Source organism: Giraffa tippelskirchi, chromosome 2, assembly GCF_054371585.1.
Source record: "Giraffa tippelskirchi isolate mGirTip1 chromosome 2, T2T-mGirTip1v1.2.pri, whole genome shotgun sequence".
NCBI lineage: Eukaryota > Metazoa > Chordata > Mammalia > Artiodactyla > Giraffidae > Giraffa > Giraffa tippelskirchi.
The window spans coordinates 64,872,851-64,893,922 of record NC_137276.1 but is presented as its reverse complement, the minus strand read 5'-3'; the positions used below and the strand labels follow the sequence as shown (position 1 = coordinate 64,893,922).

At 50.1% G+C, this 21,072-nt stretch overlaps 1 protein-coding gene across 1 annotated transcript in view; it reads left to right on the top strand.

Moving 5' to 3' along the window:
• Nucleotides 1-21,072, top strand: part of CDH23 (cadherin related 23) — a 434,929-nt gene that overhangs the window by 244,643 nt on the left and 169,214 nt on the right. The window contains exons 12-13 of the mRNA XM_081567063.1: nucleotides 3,832-3,981; nucleotides 4,468-4,626. Of these exons, the coding sequence (XP_081423189.1) occupies nucleotides 3,832-3,981; nucleotides 4,468-4,626 (309 nt within the window). The remainder of the gene's footprint in view (nucleotides 1-3,831; nucleotides 3,982-4,467; nucleotides 4,627-21,072) is intronic.

The following is a 21,072-nucleotide window of genomic DNA, read 5'->3' as shown; positions in this document are numbered from 1 at the left end:
TCCCTGCGGGTGCTCCAGGCTGCCCTCCCTGTCCTGCCTGAGGTCTTCCCTGATTGTGCAGCGTGGTTCCCTAGGGACTGTCTAAAAATGCAGCTGCCTGGCCCCCACCCCTGACAGAGTCTGACTCAGTGGCCCCGGGCATCTGTGTTTCTTCTCTAGCTCCACTGGCAGTTCTGACGTGCAGCCAGGTAAGGAGGGCTGCGCGGGTGTGATTTGCACATGGCCACCAAGTTCATCTTCCTTTTTTAACCCTGGTGTCCCCACTGCGCATGGACACAAGGTCAGAGCCCTCCAGAGGGTGCCTGCGGTGGGCCTCCAGGAGAGACACAACCCCCTGATACCCCAACAGGATCCCCAGTTTCCGTACGTGAACCCTTTGCAATCAGCTCACTTGTCTGCCTCATTATTAAGTATTCATTCCCCTCTCCACGCCTTTGTTTAGACCAGTTGTTCTCAAATGGTGGGCTCAGACCAGCAGCAGTATCAGCATCACCTGGAACTTGTAAGAAATGCAAATTCACAACCCTCCCCCCACCCCCACCCCACCCCACGGCCACCCCCGCCCCAGACCTACTGAATCAGATATTCCTGGAGGAGGGAGGATGGCAATCTGTAGTTTACCAAGCCTCCAGGTGATTCTAATACACACTAAGGCCCAAGAACTTCGTGTTTAAAGCCACTTTCTCCATCTGGAATCCATTTTCCCTTCATTCCTAAGACAACCCCTATCAGGGCAGCCACTTCCGCTGGCATTCTCTTAGATTCGGCCCTGGGGTGCTCAGCAGTGCCATCTCGGTTTGCTCAGTCCACGCATACTGCTGGCTGAAATTCCAATACGTGCCCCTCAACACCCAGGAGTTGCATTTAGGGGACGCCCACGTCAGGCCCCAACTCTGCTTCCCTTGGTCTGCAAGGCACCCTGGCCTGGGCGCCGGGCTCTTCTTATCCTCACTCTGCTGCCCACCTCTGTGAGTTCCATTTCTTCTAGAGGCATTCCCAAGCTCCAGTGTTCCTTCATGTCCATCATGTGGCCCACGAGAAGAAGCTCGCACAGAGTAACGGGTGAGGAAAAGCTGCTGAAGCCCCCTGGCGTCTGAGCACCTATGGTGCGGTGCGCCTGCTCTGATGTGGCTTTGCACTGCCCTGGGGATGGGCTGCACCTTGGGCTCCCACGTCCCACCACAACTACAGAGGGTTGTTCTTTGGTCATTCTGGCAGAGTTCACTGGTGTCCAGTGAACGTGTGCTGTGTGGTTGTTGTTGGTATTGTCAGTTCTTTGTACAATTGTGGATCAAGCTTCAGAACATGGTTTTAAGTGGAAGCACGCTACTGTTTGTGTGGAAGAGGCAAGCCAGAGATCACAGTGCTTATATGCTCATGGATTTCCTGGGGAAAGATACTGAAGATCGGGGTGTGGTCGTCTCTGGGGAAGACTCTCCAGTGGCAGGGACAGTGGGGAAAGGGTGTCGGTCGTGTGCCCTTTACACTTTTGTAGTATGTGAAGGCTTCCCAAGTCTGTTATGTTGTGGACATTTTCTGTATTAGAAAGATTAAAACATGACAATGCTTGGGATCGTTTCCTCCAGGGGTTCTGTCCAGTCTCCTGGGAGTAGGGCAGAGGGGCACAGCCCCTCCTCTCCCAGCCTTGCACCACTCCCCACCTCCCTCTCGGTGAGGAGGGAGGGAGCTCAGGGAGACAGTATCCCAGCCCCCTCCCAACTTTGTGCCATCTTCCTCTGTGTCCCCCCTCCCCGAGTGTGGGGCTGCATAGACCTCCTCACACCCCAGCACCTGGGTGCACCCCACACACACACCCACCCCTCCTTGGCACCCCCAGAGGCCGTGGCCCATCAGTTGCAGAGGGGCCATTCCTCTGGAGCAGGTGTGCTTTTGGGGTCCATCTCGGCCCCTCTCCCTTACCCTGACCTTGGACCTCACCACGTTCTCTCTGATTCCTTCCTCCTCTCGGTACCTTTCCGGCTCCTTCTCTGTCTCCATACCCTTTGACTGACCGACTCCCACTGATAGAACCTGGTAAGTGAGCCTGGGAAGGGCAGAGGCTGGGAGTCATGGTGGGCAGTGGGGTGGGGGGTTGCTCCACTTGCTGCGGGCACAGCTCAGAAAGCCCCACCCTCTCGGGGTGGAAGAGGTATTGATGTCAGCTGCTTGGAGCTGTCACAGTCCGCTGGCTTTGGCTGTTAGTGCCCCTTCGGGCATTTAATTGGTCTCCTCCATCTGACAGATAGATTCTATGCCAGGGAGCCTAGGAAACTCCACAGGCCAACAGGGCCAGGGGAGCATTGCCCACACAATTTGCGGGAGCCCTTCTGTCCTGGAGACCCTGGAGGGCCCGCTGCTTGCCTGGACCCCAAAATTGGCAGTGCCTTTATTTCACCAATTTGTAGTTGTAAGTAGAAAAAACTCAAAAGACCTAGGGGTAAATATTAAAATATATTCATTGCACAAATGTATCTGAGCACCTAAGGGACAGCTCTGGGGGCATCAGGCTTCACTGAGGGGGTCCTTTCTAACCTTGCTGGGACCATCCTTCCCTCTTTGACTGTGTAAAGGCTTCCAGGTTGCCTGGATGCCCCTCTTTCAACAGAAACAAGCTCTGGAAGGAAGCCCCTTGACAGACATATCCCTGGGTAGCCAAGAAAAGGGGCATGCCTCCCTGCCAGCCCCCAGTTGCACAGAGGGGCTGTGCTAGACACCGGGCCAGGGGGAGGGTCATGCAGGCTGGGAAGGAGGATGCATCCTTCTGGTGCTGAGAGCCTAGCTCAGTAACCAACTAGGCTTCCCTGCTTCTCCTCAGAGGTGGAGAGAGGCTCTTGACTGTTTCCAAACCACAGGTCCCCTGCTGAGGTTTGAGGTGGGGGGGTTCTAGTTTGGGGATTAGTTCCCCCCATGCAGGAGCCTGGATCACTTTCAGAGCAGGCCAGTCTCTGGGGAGTCAGTAAGCCCTGTCTCCTGCCTTCAGTAGTGGCTCCTCCCCCTGATTTGGGGTGTGGGTAGCATGGAGAAATCACACATCCTGTGTGAGGACAAGCCAGGCAGCATCTGAGGGCTCCCTGAACCCTGGCCCTGATTGGAGTGATCAGAAACACCTAACCTAGAATGAGGCCTCCTCTCCTGAAACCATGGCCTCTGGCTTCTGGGCTCTGGCAGAACCAGTGAAGGGCACGGCAGCTCTGCACTAATTGGGATCCTGTGTCCTCCCAGCCACCACGGCTGGCCACAGAGAGGGGCACACAGTGGTTCACTTTGCCACTCAGCCATCTGGGTGTTTCCTACTCCACATGTAAGGAAGGCAGTGTTCCCCCTGATTGACACGATCCAGAGAGGGGATGTAGGAAAAGCCGTGTCCTGCTCCAGCCCTCATGCCCTCTCCGGTCCAAGCTGACTATGAATGCTTACTTGCTTCTTCCACCTCCACTCCCTTCTGGCCCTCTTTCCTCTTCTTTCCACCATCTTCCTGCTGGGTCTTGCAGATACTTCCCCCAGTTAGTGTCACTGGAACAGAAGAGGGAGTGGGAGATGGAAAATGAACCAAACCACCCAAAAGAGATATTGTGGGCATCTGATGGGCTGATAAAGGCAAAAAGAATTGGAGGAAATTTCCAGAAGGCCTGGACGTGGGCAGGAGGGCCAGGGAGCCAAGCCAGAATCATGCAGGGGAGGCCAGACCACTTTGGGGTGGGGAGTTGACAAGTCCTGCTTCGGTCCCAGCACCTCATCTGCCTCCCCTACCCCCACTGCCCTGCTCCTCCAGCCACTCTCTGGGCCTTGGCTTCCTACGCTCTGACTGGTTTCTTCTCTCTTCTGACCCAGGGCCTGAACAGCATGTTCGAGGTGTACCTGGTGGGGAACAACTCCCAGCACTTCATCATCTCCCCCACCTCCGTCCAAGGGAAGGCAGATATTCGCATCCGAGTGGCAATCCCCCTGGACTATGAGACTGTGGACCGCTACGACTTTGACGTAAGTCCCCTCACCTCTCCTTGGCTGGGAGGGGGATTTCAGGGGAGGCAGGGGGCAACACTATCCCCTGAAATCTCCCCTACTACCTCTCCCCATTCTTCCCTTGTGGGTCTGACCTAGAGAAGCCCACCGAGCTATGGCAGGGCCTGGCCTGGGTCTCCCCTTTTCAAGGAGGATGAGGAAATGTCCAAGAATTGAGTGGAATTTTGTTAGGTACCATCACAGTCTCAGAAGCCCATCAAGAGCCTCTACTGCCCAGCCTCAGCCAGTCCAGCCCCCGTTAGCCCCTGCCTCCCCAGCAGATTCTGTGACCACTCTGACCCCTGTAAGCATTGATGGAGGGATTCCCAGGAGCACACATCAGGGCTGGGCAGTGACTCAGACAGGTGCTCTGGGTTGGATGGGTGGAGGCCCTAGGGGGACTTATGAAAACAAGGGGTCCAGAAGCATACAAGTGCTCACTGGTTCCCTGCTCTGCACACCCAGCTCTTTGCCAATGAGAGTGTGCCTGACCATGTGGGCTATGCCAAGGTGAAGATCACCCTCATCAATGAGAATGACAACCGGCCCATCTTCAGCCAGCCACTGTACAATGTCAGCTTGTACGAGAATGTCACCGTGGGGACCTCAGTGCTAACAGTCCTGGTGAGTCCTGTCTCCCTTGCAGGGCAACTGAGCTCTGGGGTAAACCATCGGAAGGCGTCCAGAGGGATTTTGCCCAAGGAGTGTGGGCAGTTAGGGGAGGGGGTACCCCCAAGCCCTCAGAGGTTGTGGTGTTGGTGTATTAGAGCATCTGGTTTCTTCATGATGAGGCTTCCTTGGCCAGGGAAACAATGTGGAAAAGGCACCCACCTGGGAAAAGATGAAGTTGTGCCCAAGGTTAGTTTTCTGCCTTGTCCCTGAGAGATAGTGAGCTTGAGTGGGCCAGAAGCCCTGGACCTACCTTCTAATGGGGACAGGTGCCAGCCATCTCTCAGGAGGGCAGTCCTCTCTCTCTGAGTGTGGGCACCACAGAAGAGTGGGCTCCTGGACCTCCCCAGCTGTCTTTGCTGAGACCTTGACAGGGGACCCTCCCAGCGTCCATTTGTGTCAGTCAGGACCCGTAGTCGCAAGGTACAGAAACCTTTAACTGGCTCAAACAAACAAACAAAAAGGATTGGCTCTTATAACTCAAAAGTGTAAGTGATTTCAGGCATGGCTGTATCTAGGTGCTAGGTTGAGCAGGAATCTGACTTCAGCGCTGGCTCTGCTTTTTTGTATTGGCAGAGAGGCACACCAGCACTCCTAGGCTCACTTCTCACCAGTTTATCAACCCCAGTGGGGGAAAAGAAATGTTCTTTTTCATTAGTTCCAGCAAAACTCCCAGAGCTGATTCTCATTGACCCAGCTTGCTGCTGCTGCTGCTGCTAAGTCGCTTCAGTCATGTCTGACTCTGTGCGACCCTATAGACGGCAGCCCACCAGGCTCCCCTGTCCCTGGGATTCTCCAGGCAAGAATACTGGAGTGGGTTGCCATTTCCTTCTCCAATGCATGAAAGTGAAAAGTGAAAGTGAAGCTTACTGGGCCACCATAATTCTGATATACCAGAGATGGGTCATGCTCCCCCTAGTGGAGTCAGGACGTGGGTCAGCCCCATTCAAATTACATGGGCTGAGAATGGGACAGGGGCTATTCTACAGCAGCCTCTGTTATCAAAACAAAGAGGGTTGCTGAGCAGATCAGTGGCAGATGTGTGCTACACAGGCTCAGGGGCTTGCCCATAGTAGGTGCTCAATAAAACTTAGAGAGTTTAGCCTGCTGCTGCCCCTCCCTGCCCACTGAGGCCCCCAAAATCCTTGCCCTTCTCGCTGCATTCTCACTCCAGGCACAGACATTGCCTGTTAATCCCAGACCCCCTACTCCAAAGTGTGTTTACTCTACAGACAGATGGTATGAAACTGTTTTCAGCCCCCAGGTCCTTCCCATCTGACAGTTATTAATTTTTCAAACAGATGTTTAGCTAGGCAGGCCGTCAGACATAAACAGTAAGTCTGCTGTGGCTGTTTTCTTCCCGCCTGCTTCCCCAGCCTGTGGCTCTGCCGGCTTTCACCGAGTTGCTCCTTACAATCAGTCACCTGGTGCTTGAGGCCCTATGGGCCCTCCTGCAGCCTCTAAGGGCCCCACCAGAGAGCAAGGCCAGGGACTCTGGCCTTCTAGACCCAAAGAAATCCTCTTCATCCCCCCAGCCACCTTCCAATGTCAGGGTGAAGGACACCCAAGCAGCCTGTCTTTCACAGGGCCTGGGGCCATATGGATATACTGTACAACAAGGAGAATGAACAAACTGTAGCCACACTGAACATGGATGTATCTCACAAAAATATAATACTGCAGGGGGGAAAAGCTCTACATGAAAGAATATTTTTTGTATGATTCCCTAAGTGTAAAACAGTTGCAAAATTGATCTGTAGAAAAAGGGATCAGCATAGTGGTTATCTTAATATGGGGCAGTTCTGATGTCATAGGACGTTCAGGGGAAAGTTCTGATGTCATAGGATGTTTTAATTCTTCATCTGGGTGCTGGTCACATGGCGTGTGCCCTTTGAAAATTCATAAGACTACACCTATGACTTGTCTACTTTTCTGTGTATTATACTTCAATAAAAAGCTTATATGAAAAAAATTCAGATATAAGGCCCAGGCTTGGCAGGTGACTAGGGATTCCTTCCTGTCACTCTTGCTGGAGAAGAAGGGTCTTGCTTTGCAGTCCCCATCTCCCGTGGCCCTGGCAAGGGTTGAGGGAGCCTAGGGGGCAAGGGTGAGGTGTGGGGTGGCACACCTTTTGGCTGATGCCCAGCTGCAGGTGCCAAGGACTATGTGTGAAGCCCAGTTCCATCCAAGGTTGGCACTGGGGAGTAGGTTCTCACGCTGGGTGTCCTCAAGCACTGGAGCAGTTCCTGGGCCTGAGTGGACCCCCTGCCCACTGCCCATGACCCCTTTTCCAGTCCCTCTCTGGATGTTTAGCAGATGTGTTCAGCCTCTGTGTGGCTGCCTGAGGGTCCCCACTCAGGACTGTCTCATCTGGGCTGCCTCTAGTTCCTGAGTGTGTCTGTCAAGCCCTTCACACCTTCCTGTTACAGCCCCAGCCCCAGGGTCTGTTGAATTGTGCAGCTGTGAGGGGGCCGTTTCACCCCACGATAAGCTCTAGCAGCAGAACTCTGTGTCTGAAGGAGCTTAGGTCCCAAAGTGAAACCATAGGCCCAGCCTCCCTGCCTTTGCTGCGTACTCCTCTACCCATATCACCTCTAAGAGCCTTCATTTCCCATCTGCAAAATGGGCATGATTCCCCCCCACCAGGGCTGCCATCAGTAGGTGTGAATGACAGACATGAATGCATCCCCCTGGTGACCCCCACTCACTGTCATCTACCAATTTCCCGCCCCCTCCAAGGTACTTCCAGAGCTTCTAGCAGGTGGCAAGTTCCGTGGCCACACCCACTGCCCTGGCTTCTCCCACCCTGCCCTTCTCCCCTCAGATCTGGTGTCAGCCCAGTCTCTCCACCTGCTTTGCTCCAGGAGCAGCTGAAGTTATAGCCACCTGATCAGAGACTGTGAAATTCCTTCTCCTTGACCTTTTCTGGGATGTTATTTAAATGTTTCATGGGCAGCTATGTCAGAAAAAAAAAAAAACCTATGAAGAAAAGGAAAAATGTTTTAATTTGCACTGAAGGCCAGGACAGAGCCTGCTGCAAGGGGCCTCTCCAACCCCTACCGCGGCAGGCATCCCAGCTGGGATGGCATCTCTTCTTACCTCCCTGCTCCCTGAACCTCCCTCACCCCAGGTTTTGAGACCCTTAAAGCCCCCAGTTCTAGAAAAATGAGTTTATATTGGTAGGCAGAGGATGCACTATTGGACAAGACAGGATTCTTCCCTGGGCAGGAAACAAAGCAAGAAGGAGAGGTACATAAGGGCCCTAATGGGGTAGGTGCAGGGCCCAGAACCAGCTCAGTCTGCTTAACCCAGGTGTGGAGTGCCAAACCCTCCTGGCTCCTCTTCCAGCCCATCCTTGGGAGGCTGGTACCATCTCGGGCAGGTCCTTGAATCCTGTTCTGTTGTGGACCGGTCACTCCTTCTCTGGGATGTGGTGAAGAAAGTCGTGCCTGCCCGTATTGCCTAGGCTGCTGAGAGGCTTCAGCAGAGTGGGATGGATGAAATAGTTAAGGGTTTACAGACCTAAATTGTGGTTCTTCCAGTCACTGGCCTTAAAGGGCCCCATCTGGGTGCCCTTCAGCCTGTGTGTAAGCCCAGCTCTGCCAAGATGGGCCTGTTTCCTCCCCTGCCACCTGGGGAGGTACCTTGACAGGATCCTACCCAAGAGTGTTGTCGTGACAGTTCGGTAGAATGGTGGGTGAAGATGCTTGGCGCTGAGCCTGGCCGGGAACACTCAGAAAATGTCAGCAAGTCATGCTGACCTCCTGGCTGAGCTGATGGCACCAGGACTCAGAGTCATGGCTCTGTCCCTATAGAAGCCGTGTAACCTGGGCATGTCCCTGAGCCCCTGGGACCCCAGTGTCCTCGTTATAAAGCAAGATGGTGGGGCTGGTGCGGCTTCGGGGCCTTCTGGTTCCATGAGGCTTAATTCCAGCTCACTGTGCCTGAGAGGAAGGGTTGATTTTTGCTGTCTAGTTTCACTCCTGGCAGCATAGACCTGTTCATGTCCTTCGGGGGTCCCTCACCTACCCACTGTTCTCTAGAGCTCCCTTGCCTGTCCCTTCCTTGCCTCCCTCTCAGCCCCCATCTCGAAGTTTGGTGATGATTCCAAGGTGGTCACTTCCCCACTCCAGGAGCTCAACAGTTTTTCCTTGTTGTCCAGCCTGGCCTCCATCCCCAGCAGCATCAACAGAGGCAGCCCTGCTGCTGTTAGTCCCCTTCTCCTCCTCCCCTGCCCATAGTGAGCACCACTGACACCAAAAGGGTGTCACCAAAAGGGGTGATGTGATGTCACTGCCCCAGGCGGACCCTGGTAATGGCCAGCCTCGGTCCTGGAAGAATTGAAATGCAGCTTGCCTCTTCCATCAGCTGTCAGGCTGAAGGGCCTCTTCCTAGTTCTGTGATGCCTGCAGGCTCAGGGCACACTCCCTCCCATGTTGCTAAATCTAAGGAATTTAACGTGGGCCTCACCCCGGGTGCTGGGAAGTCGATGGCCCTGCAAGGTGGTCCAGAAAGGCTAGTCCCCTGCCTTGGCTCAAGTGGTGCTCCCTCATCCCCCTGGCCCCTCGCAGAAGGACTTGCTACTCTGCAAGTGGGGAAGATGCCTCCCAGTTACATCATTACCTTCAGGAGGGAGCCTTAGGAGCAAAACCTGGAAACCAGAGAGACCCAGGTTGAAATCATGCCCCCACCCTTGCCATCTCTGTAACTCTAGACAGATGCCTGGCTGTGTCCAATCTCCAGTCCCCAGAATTTGCTGTGGGGATGATAGTAGTAGTATCTGTCCCAGGATGAAACGAGGTGCATTTAGATCGCTTGCCCCCAGAAAGCACTGGGTAGCTGGCAGCTGTAATGGCCAGCACTGTTGCTTGTGTTCTTATCCACCATAGCATTTGGGGCTCAGTGGAGCTTCAGAAAGAACACTGAGGAATCACTGCCATGAATCACTTGCCATGCTTAGACCTGGATCCTGGGTGCTCTATCCTTGGCTCAGATGCCACTGGACAGTGGGTCCTCTCAGTGGACACACTGGCTAGTTCTTGCCTGTGGCCAACCCTGGACTCTGGCATTCAGACCCCAGCGTCAGGGAACAGAAGACAGAGGTTAAATGGGGATGCAGGAGGAGGGTTAAGACTCTTAGAGGAGCCCACAGCAGGTGCAACAGGAGGACGGGCTTCTTGTGAGTGCAGACTGGGCATTTGCTTGGGAAGCTGAAATTAGGAAGACCCCACCCTAGGTTTGAAGCTCTGCCGTCACCATCTTGAAATTGTTCAGTTTTGAACAAGGGGCCTTGTGTTTTCATTTTGCATTGGGAAATTATGCAAATTTTGTAGCCTGTCGTGGCTACAGGAACTCCACAGCTCTGTGCCCAAAGGAGCTCTGTGGTGGTCCGTTGTTTTTGTCTGTTCCCACGTTCCATCAGCACTGCCTCAGTAATCACTTACCATGTGCCGTGCTCCAAGCAGGGGCCCACCAAGCTTGTTTCGGTTCCAAAGGTTGCATAAGAAACCATCCCACATTTGGCCACAAAAAGCAGTGACCATTTTCTTACTTTCGTGGATCGGGTGGGTCAGGGAATGTGGACAGGGCAGCAGGGGAACCCTTCTCTGCCCCTCCAGGTCTGGGGGTGACTCCTCCCTCTATCCGGTGCCTGGGCTGCTCTGGCTGAAAAACTGGCTCAACTGGACACTGTGTTCTGAGCTCCTGGCTGTGGTCTCTCCACGTGGCCCAGGCATCTCAGACACAGTCTGTAGCGGGAGCTTCCCAGAAGAGGCCTCCAGGGAGCAAGTGTCTCAAGAGAATCGGGCAGAAGCTGCGTGGCTTTCTGTGACCTAGCCTAGAGGTCACCCCACGTCATTTCTGAATGTTGTTGCTTATAGTACATTCAACATTGCTGAATGTTGTTGGTTATAGTGAGTCACCAAGGCAGGTTCACCCTTAAGAAGAGGAGCTGTAGTCCTTTCCCAGCCGTCAGAGGGAAGAATGTCATGGAATTTGCACAAGCGTAGGTGTCTTAGACCCCCTCGGAGCTCACTCCAAGTAAGCGCCCCTTTCCTGAAATACTGCATGTGAGCATGGTGCCAGGAGAGAGCCAGTTCCCACTCCTCCTCCAGGAAGGAAGGAAGGGAGGGAGGTCGCTCAGTCATATCTGACTCTTTGTGACCCCATGGACAGTAGCCCACCAGCCTCCTCGGTCTATGGGGATGCTCCAGGCAAGAATACTGGAGTGGGTTGCCATGCCCTCTTCCAGGGTATCTTCCTGGCCCAGGAACTAAACCCAGGTCTCCCACATTGCAGGCTGATTCTTTACCATCTGAGCCTCCAGGAAAGGGAAGCCCTGCACAAACACAAGCAGAAGAGCACAAATAGGAACACTTCCAATCTCATCTTCAGCCTGGAAGAGCTCTCCACCAACAGGAGAAGGGAGAGAAAAGAGAGTAACCCCTGGTCCTCCCTGGCTCATAAAGTTCCAGTGCGTTAGGCCTGGGTCAGCATTCAAGGCCCCCACACCCCAGCCCTGAGCCGCTTTCCAACCCTCGGCCCCACTACATCCCTCACATCCCTTCTCTCCTGCCTGCCCAGAGTCTCTAGCCTCCCTGCATATCCCTGCATGTCCTCACACCCCTCCTGCACCTGGCTTTCCCTCCCTCCTCTCTGAGACCATCAAAAGCCTGCCAACCCTAAGAGGCAGCTCTTCTAATGGCAGCCTCCCCATAAGAAGCCATCTCCCTCTGTAATGGGCACAGGCCCACCTCCCCCGAGGTCCTCCCCCTCCTCTTCAGCTCCCCTGTGTGCCTGCACCTCGCTTTCCCTAGCTGTTCTCACCATTTCTGTTGGGGCAGCGTGGTTAATGTCCTCTCCTGCCCACTCCACAGAGAACTTCCTGAAGGCAGGTTCTCTCTGTCTGGGTGCGCCCCTCCATGAGGTGTGTGGCACAGAGTAGGTTGGACTCCTGTGGTCTGGAGTGTCTAGGGCAGCTTCCTTGAAGGAGGAATGGAGGCAGCAGTCTCATGCGGGAAACTGAGGCATGGAAAGGGTAGATTATACACCCACGTTCACCCAACAAGTCAAGGGCAGAGGTGTCTGTCTGAATCCCAAGCCTTGTAGCTTCTGTTTCACTGCTTGTGCCAGGCTCCCAAACACCTGCTCTGGCGATAGACACTGGGGGACACTGCTGGACAGGGAGCCCTGAGGCCTGGGCTCTAGACCCCGACTTGCCCTGTGACCCTGTGCCAGTCTCATTCCTTCTCTGGGCCTTGGCTTCCTGCTCATTCCAAGGAGGGGGTAAACTGAATGCCCTCTAATTATCCTTCGTAGATCAGGTGGGGTCTGGGGTGCAGACCACAGCCCAGGAACAAAGGCAGAGGTCCAGGGAGTGCAATGGCCACCAGATTTGAGGGTCGCTTAGGCCTCCTTGTCCTAATCAATGCATGTGATTACAAGGTCAAGGCTGAAATGTGCCCTGCCCTTCAGCCTCCCTCTGCAGACAGGTCTGCTCCAGCTGACCTTGCTGCCTGGGCTGCTGCTGGTGGCGCCGGGTGCCCTGTGAGCCCATTTCTCCCCTGCAGAAGCCTTTCCACTGCCCCCACTAGAGCAGTACTCTGCTCTCTCTGGGGGAAAAGGGACATCTACTTTACTCCTTCACACCCCCAGATGCATCTACCATACTCCTTCATTCAATGACTGTTGATCAATGGCCTGAAATGATAACAGTGAACGAGACAGACCAACCTTCCTGTATGTGCAGGGGCGGGAGAATAAGGAAATCCACAGTGTGTCGGAGAGGGACAGGTGTCATGGGGGAGGGTATAGCTGGGGGGAGTCCCAGCTGTGACATTGTTACCTGTTGCACCAGGTGGTCAAGGAAGATGGGCCTCTCACAGAAAGTGACAATGGATGGAGCTCTGAAGGATGGCAGGGGGAGTCTGAGTTGATAATTCTGCAAACATCTGCCCTAGGCTGAGGGAGCCACAGGTGAGAGTCTTGAGACAAGAGCCTGGTGTAGGTGAATACTCCGTGAGGAGGAGGGAAGACCAGAGGAGGTCAGGAGGCCACCCTAGGATGGGTGACTGTGCTGAAGGGGAGCCAAATGAATCACAGAGGCTGCTGTGTGGAGAGTAGGCCAGCAGGAGAGGGAGAGTCTGCCAGGGTGCAAGTGGGGTGACCAGGTGAGAGACGACAGCTCCAACAACCCAGGTGGCAGTGGAAATGGGGAGAGGTGGAAGATTCGGGAGCCCTTCCTCTCTGCTCCCTTCTCTCCCAGCCCATGCTCAGGTCTGGACAAAGGCCCCGCCCTTCTCTTCCCCTGACCCAGCAGGGCACGCCCATCTTCATGCCACCTGGCTGCCAGGTACACCTTCACAAACACTGAAATGGACTTACAGCCCTGGGTTGGAGTCCTGCCTCTGTTTCTCACCAGCAGGTTGGCTTTGGGCAGGTTACTTACTGTCCTTGAGTTTGAGTTTCCTCTTCTATGAAACAGGGAGAATAATTCCCATCTTAGCAATGTCGTAGGATGATGCTTGGAAAGATAGTAGTCTGGTGCCTATGCACAACAAGTGGTTGGTACCAGCCTCTGCTGCGGCCCAGGCGTCCCGGGTTATCCGTGCCCCTCTAGAATAGTTGACCTCTCCCTGTTTCTGATAGCGGTGTTTCAGGTTGATTCTATCATTGTATAGATTTGGTGACAGAAATTGCCAACGTGAATTATCAGCAAGTCTGGGCGATAACACCACCCAAAGGTTAGACCTCATCCAAGTTCTTTAGCAAAACCCAACAGAGGTGAGCAGGTCAACACAGGAAAGAGCGGAGGCAGGACTTCCTGGCAGCTGGATCCCCTCAGCTGCCCCTCCCCTTCCTCCTGTCCCCCTACCTCTGCACTCTCTCCCCATCTCCTCCTGACACCCCCTCACAGCAGGCATCTTAATTGATCTCATTGTTCTCCAATCCCTAGAGACCTGAGACTCCAGCTGTGCTTAAACAGAACAAAATCTCTTCCAATTTCCCCACCGTTTAAAAGAAAATTGAATTCTTTATCTGCATCCTGGGGAGGGGAAGAGAGGTTAGACACACACACACAAGCACACATACACACAAGCACAAGCACACATAAATAGTAGTCACCCTAGTCCGGCTCCCGAGCTGTACTGGAAGGCCTTCATAGACGCACCGTCCCCCATTCGGGGCGGGGGTGTCTAAGCTGTACTTCTGGGCCCCTTTAATCTGCTCATCGTTCATCTCCAGTCAGCAGGGCCAGGCACTGGGAGGAAGCTGAGCTGGTTGATGGTGATTGACGGGTCCAAGTTCCTCTGTCTGTCAGGCCTCAGTGCTCCTCTGGATGTGTTTATCTCTTTAATCTAAATATCAATCTGTAAAACCGGAATGGGATGGAATGAGAGGTAGGACAGGCGCTAAGGGGAGAGAGAGAGAACACAGCTGGCTGTCCACTGCCACCCTGGGCTTCTGGAAGGAGCCTTGACAGGGCCTGTGGTTGGAGGCCAGGGGGCGCTGCCCGCGACTGGCTAGAGCCTGGGTCCGGAGGGAGAGCCAGAGCTCCCCCAGCTCAGCCCTTAAGTGAATTGTCCCAGACCTTGTTCAGGGTCCAGCAGTTTCCTGCCATTTAGTTGCTCGACTGCTTGATTTTTGGCAAATTGATCTAAAGCTTCATTTTCCATCAGGCCTCTCACGCCTCCCTCACTGGTGCCTCCAGAATCCCCATCCTTGACAGGAGCAGTTCCGTCTGCCACTGACCTTTGCCCCTTTGTCCAAAAAAAAAAAAAGAAAGGACACTATTGTTCATTATCACAGGCCTGGTGAGCCCATGCTGTAAGCTTAGTATGTAAATAGCAAGCACTTTACAGCATGTTATGTACCTCTTCCTGGACCCATTGTCCAGAAGAAAGAAACGGAGATCCAGAGAGGTTTAGTAACCTATCCAGGGTCAGCCAGCTAGCAAATGACCCAGCCAGGATTCAAACCTGGATCTGCCCGATTCCGAAGCCCTGGAATCTGGGGTCTACCTCCAGCTTGCCGCTTGTCGCCATCAGGTGTCCATTCCTATGCTGAGCTCCAGCCTATTGTTGGAATCAGCTGTTTCCAGAGTCCAGAGAGATGAGCCCAGCCTGCCCTCCAGAAGCTGGAGCTACATCGTCACTGGGTGACCTTGTGCAGGTCCTTGGCTCCCAGGGTCTTGGTGTCCTCTTCTGTAAAATGAAGGGATTCTGCTGGATGCCCTTGAAGGCTATCTGCCCCTGACAGTCCCCTCCTACATCAGGAACTGTGACTCCCTGCCCTCTGCGCCTGTCAGACCCCCTGCAGTAGGGTTGCTGCTGATCGCTCCTCTCAGGCAGTTGCTCAGAAGACACCAGAGCAAAGAAGATGGAATGGATCCCGCGAGTGAGGGGATAGTGGGCAGCTGTTAAGTGCAGCCGGGGCCGGAATGAGTTCATCAGCGCAGTAAAGCAAATGTCTGACAAAGTCCACCTATGCCGGGTGGGTCAGGAGCCTGGGGACTGGTCAACAGGAGAGGGGCCCAGGCCTGAGAGCTGACTCTGGAAGCAGGAGGCAGAAAGGCTGGGGGAGCAGGGAGGAGGGCCCATAGAGGTTTAGGGATATGTTGAGCTGGGCTTGTGGTTCTGGAGTAGCCTAATCTTACTGCATCATCCTTGTTGGAGGGGATGACAGCTACAGTTCCTTTCACCTTCTTTCTGGAGTGGCTCAAAGTCCCAAATGCCCATTGGTTTGCTTAATGTTTTTCAAACTTTTTTTTAAAATCATGATCCATAATAAAAATTATATTTAACTTCATAACCCAGAAGACACACTCACACATCCATTGTGTAGGACAAAGCAATACTTCCCTATTAAGTGTAATAATACACCCTAGTTCTTTCTGTTTTATTCTCCTAGATTTCATTTTTTTAATGAGAACTTTTAAGATCTACTGTCTTAGCGACTTTCAAATATACAATCAAGTATCATTAACGATAGTCACCATGCTCTACATACATCCTCAGAACTTATTTTATAACGTTTATACCTTTTGACCTCCTTTATTCATTTCACCCATCTCCATCCCAGCCTTTGTCAACCGACAATTTGTTCTCTGTAGCTGTGAGCTGGGTTTGTTGTTGCCCGTTGTTTAAATTCTACTTATAAGTAACAGTATATGGTATTTGTCTTTCTCTGTCGATTTATTCCAGTTAGCTTCATGCCCTCAAGGAGGTTCATCCATATTGTCAACAAATGGCAAAATTTCCATCTTTTTATGGCTGAATAATGTTCCACTGCATGTATACATCTTCTTTATTCATTCTCTCTCAATGGACGCTTGGCTTGTTTCTGTATCTTGGCTATTGTTTATAAAAAAGTTGAAGTCAGCATGGGAGTACAGATATCTTTTCAGATAGTGTTTTCTTTTCTTCAGGTAAATATCCAGAACTAGAATTGCTGAATCGTTTGGTAGCTCTATTTTTAATTTGTTTTGAGAAATCTCCATACAGTTTTCCACAGTGGCTGCACCAGTTTATATTCCCTCCAGCAGTGCACGAGGGTTCTCTATCTGCCTTCTCATCAACACTTGTTATTTGTTATCTTTGTGATAGTAGTTATTCTAATAGGTATGAAGAGATATCTCTCTGTGGTTTGATTTTCATTTCCCTGATGAGTAATGTTGAGTACCTCTTCAAGTACCTGTTGGCCATCTGCACATCATCGTTGAAAAATCTCCTATTCAGATCCTCTGCCCATTTTTTAATCAGATTGTTTGGGTTTTTGCTAGTGAGTTGTATGCATTCCATAGGTATGGATATGAACTCCTTATCAGATATGTGATTTGCAAATATAGTCTCCCATTCAGTAGGTTATCTTTTTATTTTGTTGGTTTCTTTTGAAGTTTGGAAGCTTTTTAATTTGATGTAGTCCCACTTGTTTATTTTTTTAGTTTGTTACTTTTGCTTTAAGCATCAAATCCAAAAAATCATCACTAAGACTAATGCCAAGGAGCTACCCACCTGTGTTTTCTTCTGCAGGTTTTATGGTTTGAGGTCTTATATTTACATCTTTCATCCATTTTGAGTTAATTTTTTAAAAATTTTATGGGAGTATAGTTGGTTTACAATGTTGTGTTAGTTTCAGGTATATAGCTGAGTGATTCAATTGTACATATACATGTATTAATTCTTTCTCAGATTCTTTCTTTTTGGCTGCACTGGATCTTCTGCTGTGTGTGGGCTTGCTCTGGTTGCAGTGAGCGGGGGCGACTCTTTGTTGCAACACATGGGCTTCTCATTGTGGTGGCTCCTCTTGTGGTGGTGCACAGGCTCTAGGGCACATGGGCTTCAGTAGTTGCAACTCACAGGCTCTAGAGCAAGACCTCAGTAGTTCTCAGACACGGGCTTAGTTGCTCCACAGCACGTTGAATCTTCCTGGACCAGGGATTGAACCTATGTCCCCTGCATTAGCAGGCAGATTTTTATCCACTGTACCACCAGGGAAGTCCAAGATTTTTTTTTCTCGTATGGATTATCAGAATATTGAATAGAGTTCCCTGTGCTATACAGTAGGTACTTGTTGGTTATCTACTTTATATATAATAGTTTATGTATGTTAATCCCAAACTCCAGATTAATCCCTTCCCACCACATTTCCCCTTTGGTAACCATAAATTTGTTTTCAATATCTGTAAGTCTGTTTCTGTTTTGTAAATAAGTTCATTTGTATCATTTTTTAGATTCTACATGTGAGTGATAGCATATGATATTTGGCTTTCTCTGTCAGACTTCACTTAGTATGAAAATCTCTAGGTCCATCCATGTTGCTTCAAATGGCATTTTGTTCTTTTTTATGACTGAGTAATAGTCCATTGTATATATGTACCACATCTTCTTTAACCATTTCTCTGTCGAGGCATATTTAGATTGCTTCCATGTCTTGACTATTGTAAATAGCGCTGCAATGAACATTGACGTGCATGTATATCCTTGCAAACTATGATTTTCTCTGGATATATGGAGTGGGATTGCTGGATCATATGATAGTTCTATTTCTACTTTTAAAGAAATACCCATACTGTTCTTCATAGAAGTTGTATCAATTTACATTCCCACTAATAATGTAGGAGGTTTCTCTTTTTTCCACACTCTCTCCAGTATTTATTTGTAGACTTTTTGATGATGGCCTTTCTGACTGGTGTGACATGATACCTCATTGTAGTTTTGATTTGCATTTCTCTGATCATTGGTGATGTTTATCATCTTTTCATGCTTTTTGGCCATCTATATGTCATTTTTGGAGAAATGCCTTTTAGATCTGCCCATTTTCTGATGGGTGTTTTTTGTTGTTTTTTTTTTGGTATAGAGCTGCATATATTTTGTTTGTATATGTTGGAGATTTATCCTTTGTCAGTTGCTTCATGTGCAAATATTTTCTCCCATTATGTGGATTATATTTTTGTTTGGCTTATGGTTTCACTTGCTGTGCGGAAGCTTTCCAGTTTAACTAGGACCCCTTTGTTTATTTCTGTTTTTATTTTCATTATTCTAGGAGACAGATCAAAGAAGATACTTCTGTGATTTATGTCAGAGGGTTCTGCTTGTGTTCTCCTCTAAGGGTTTTATAGTGTCTAATCTTACATTTAGGTCTTTGATCCATTTTGAGCTTATTTCTGTGTTTGGTGTTAGGGAGTGTTCTTTTACATGTAGCTGTCTAGGTTTCCTAGCACCATTTATTGAATAGATTGTCTTTGATCCATTTTGTTTTCTTGCCTCCTTTATCACAGATTAATTGACCATAGGTGCACGGGTTTATTTCTGGGCTTTCTGTCCTGTTCTATTGATCTGTCTTTCTGTCCTTGTGCCAGTACCATACTCTCTTGATTATTGTATCTTTGTATTATAGTCTGAAGTCAGGGAGCCTGATTCCTCCAGCTCTATTTTTCTATTTCTATATTTTCTATTTCTCAGGGTTGCTTTGGCTATTTGGGGCCTTTTGTGTCTCCATACAACTTTTAAAATTTTTGTTGTAGTTCTATTTAAAAAATGCCATTGGTAATTTGTAGATAGCTTTGAATAGGATAGTCAAAACTGATTCTCAAATCCAAGACTGTGGTATATCTTTCCACCTGTTTGTGTCATCTTCAATTTTTTTCATCAGCATCTTACAATTTTTAGAGTACAGGTCTTTTGCTTCTTTAGGTAGGTTTGTTCCTAATATTTTATTCATTTTGATGTAATAGTAAATGAGATTGTTTCCTTAATTTCTCTTTCTGATCTTTCATAGTTAGTGTATAGGAATGTAACTGATTCCTCTGTATTAATTTTGTATCCTGCAATTTTACCAAATTCATTGGTGAGCTCTAATAGTTTTCTGGTAGCATCTTCAGATTTCCTGTATATAGTATCATGTCATCTGCAGAATATGACAGTTTTACTTCTTTTCCAATTTGGATTCCTTTTATTTCTTCTTGCTCTCTGATTGCTGTGGCTAGGACTTCCAAACCTATGTTGAATAAAAGTGACAAAGCGGATATCCTTGTCTTTTTCCTGATCTTAGAGGAAGTGCTTTCAGCTTTTCACCTGTGAATACGATGCTAGCTGTGGGTTTGCCATATATGGCCTTTATAATGTTGAGATAGGTTCCCTCTCAGCCCACTTTCTGGAAAATTTGTATCATAAATGAGTGTTGAATTTTATCAAAAGCTTTTTCTGCATCTATTGAGATGGTCATAAGGTTTTTATTCTTCAGTTTTTTAAAGAGGTGTATTACACTGATTGATTTGCAGATATTGAAAAGGCCTAGTACCCAGGGACGGGGGAGCCTGGTGGGCTGCCGTCTATGGGGTTGCGCAGAGTCGGACACGACTGAAGCGACTTAGCAGCAGCAGCAGCAGTATCTGTGGGAGAGTTCCCACTTGATCATGGTGCATGACGCGTTAAACTTATTGTTGAATTCTTTCTGCTAGTGTTTTGTTGAAGATTTTTGTGTCTCTGTTCATCAATGTGGACTTCCCTGGTGGCTCAGAGGTTAAAGCGTCTGCCTCCAATGCGGGAGACCTGGGTTCGATCCCTGGGTTGGGAAGATCCCCTGGAGAAGGAAATGGCAAACCACTCCAGTATTCTTGCCTGGAGAATCCCATGGACGGAGGAGCCTGGTAGGCTACAGTCCACGGGGTCGCAAAGAGTCGGACACGACTGAGCGACTTCCCTTTCCTTCCTTCCCTTCCTTCATCAATGTTATTGGCCTGTTGTTTTCTTTTTTTGGTGGTATCTTTTTCTGATCTGGGGATCAGGGTGATGGTTGCCTCATATAATTGAGTATGAGAGTGGTCCTTCCTCTGAAATTTTTTGGAAGAGTTTCAGAAGGATAGGTGTTAACTCTAACTTAGTTGTATGAATGTGCTTATCTGCAGTAGAAGGTGGGAAATGTAGTATTTCAGCCAGGTAGTGTTGTACCACTGGCTCATTTGAGAAAGGTGGCATGGGTTTAAGTCTCTGCCAGATAACCTCTGTGTGGCCTCAGTTTTCTCTCCTGGAAAATGACAATGACAATAGTTCCTTATGGATTTGTTATGGGGGTTCAGTGACATAATGTAAACTTTGTGCAGCACCTAGCTCAGAGTGCATGCTAAACAAATGAGAGGCACTAACATTAAGTGCCTGGTGCCAAACTAAGCACCTTCTGTGTGTTATCTCATCGAATCCCCACGACAACCTGGTAAGGCAGAAATTAGTGTCCTTGCTTTATAGATGAGAGCACTGAGGTTCAGAGTAGTTAACCGCTTGCTAGAGGACACACCTGTGGAACAGGCAGAGCTGAGGGTGAACCCTTGTCTCTAGGATGCCAGGTCCATTCCCTTCACCATGAGGCACCACAGCCTTACCTTAGAGACTGAACCCCTCCAAGACTCACCTGGTGAAACTATGGGGCTGAGAGATGTGACAGAATGGAAACTGGGCTGGCTTATGTCCAGGCTGAACCCAAGGCCCAGAGCTCCCTCTCTCTACCCAGGATACCCAATGGCCCAAAGGAGAAACAGGACCAGGATCAAAAAACCCTTTAGGCTCCCATTGTCATAAGACCTGCAGCCTTGAAGTCAGAAGGTCAATGATTCCGTTTGCTGAAGGACCCTGGGAAAACCCTTTTTCTCCATGAGCCTTAGTTTCTCTGTCTGCAAAATGGACAGAAGGCTGTTGGATCCTCTGCCTGTTCTGAGACATTTTTAGAGCAGTGTGGCTAGAATGTTCTGAACTCCTTGGGAAGCAAGTCTATATAAATGAGATGTGCTGCTCTCCTGTTGCCTCATTTCTCAGTCTTAGAGCATTCTAACTACTGGAGGTGGGATGGGTAGAGGAGTGAGGAAACCCAAATGTCTGCGGATAGGGGCTGCTTCTCAGGCACGAATGC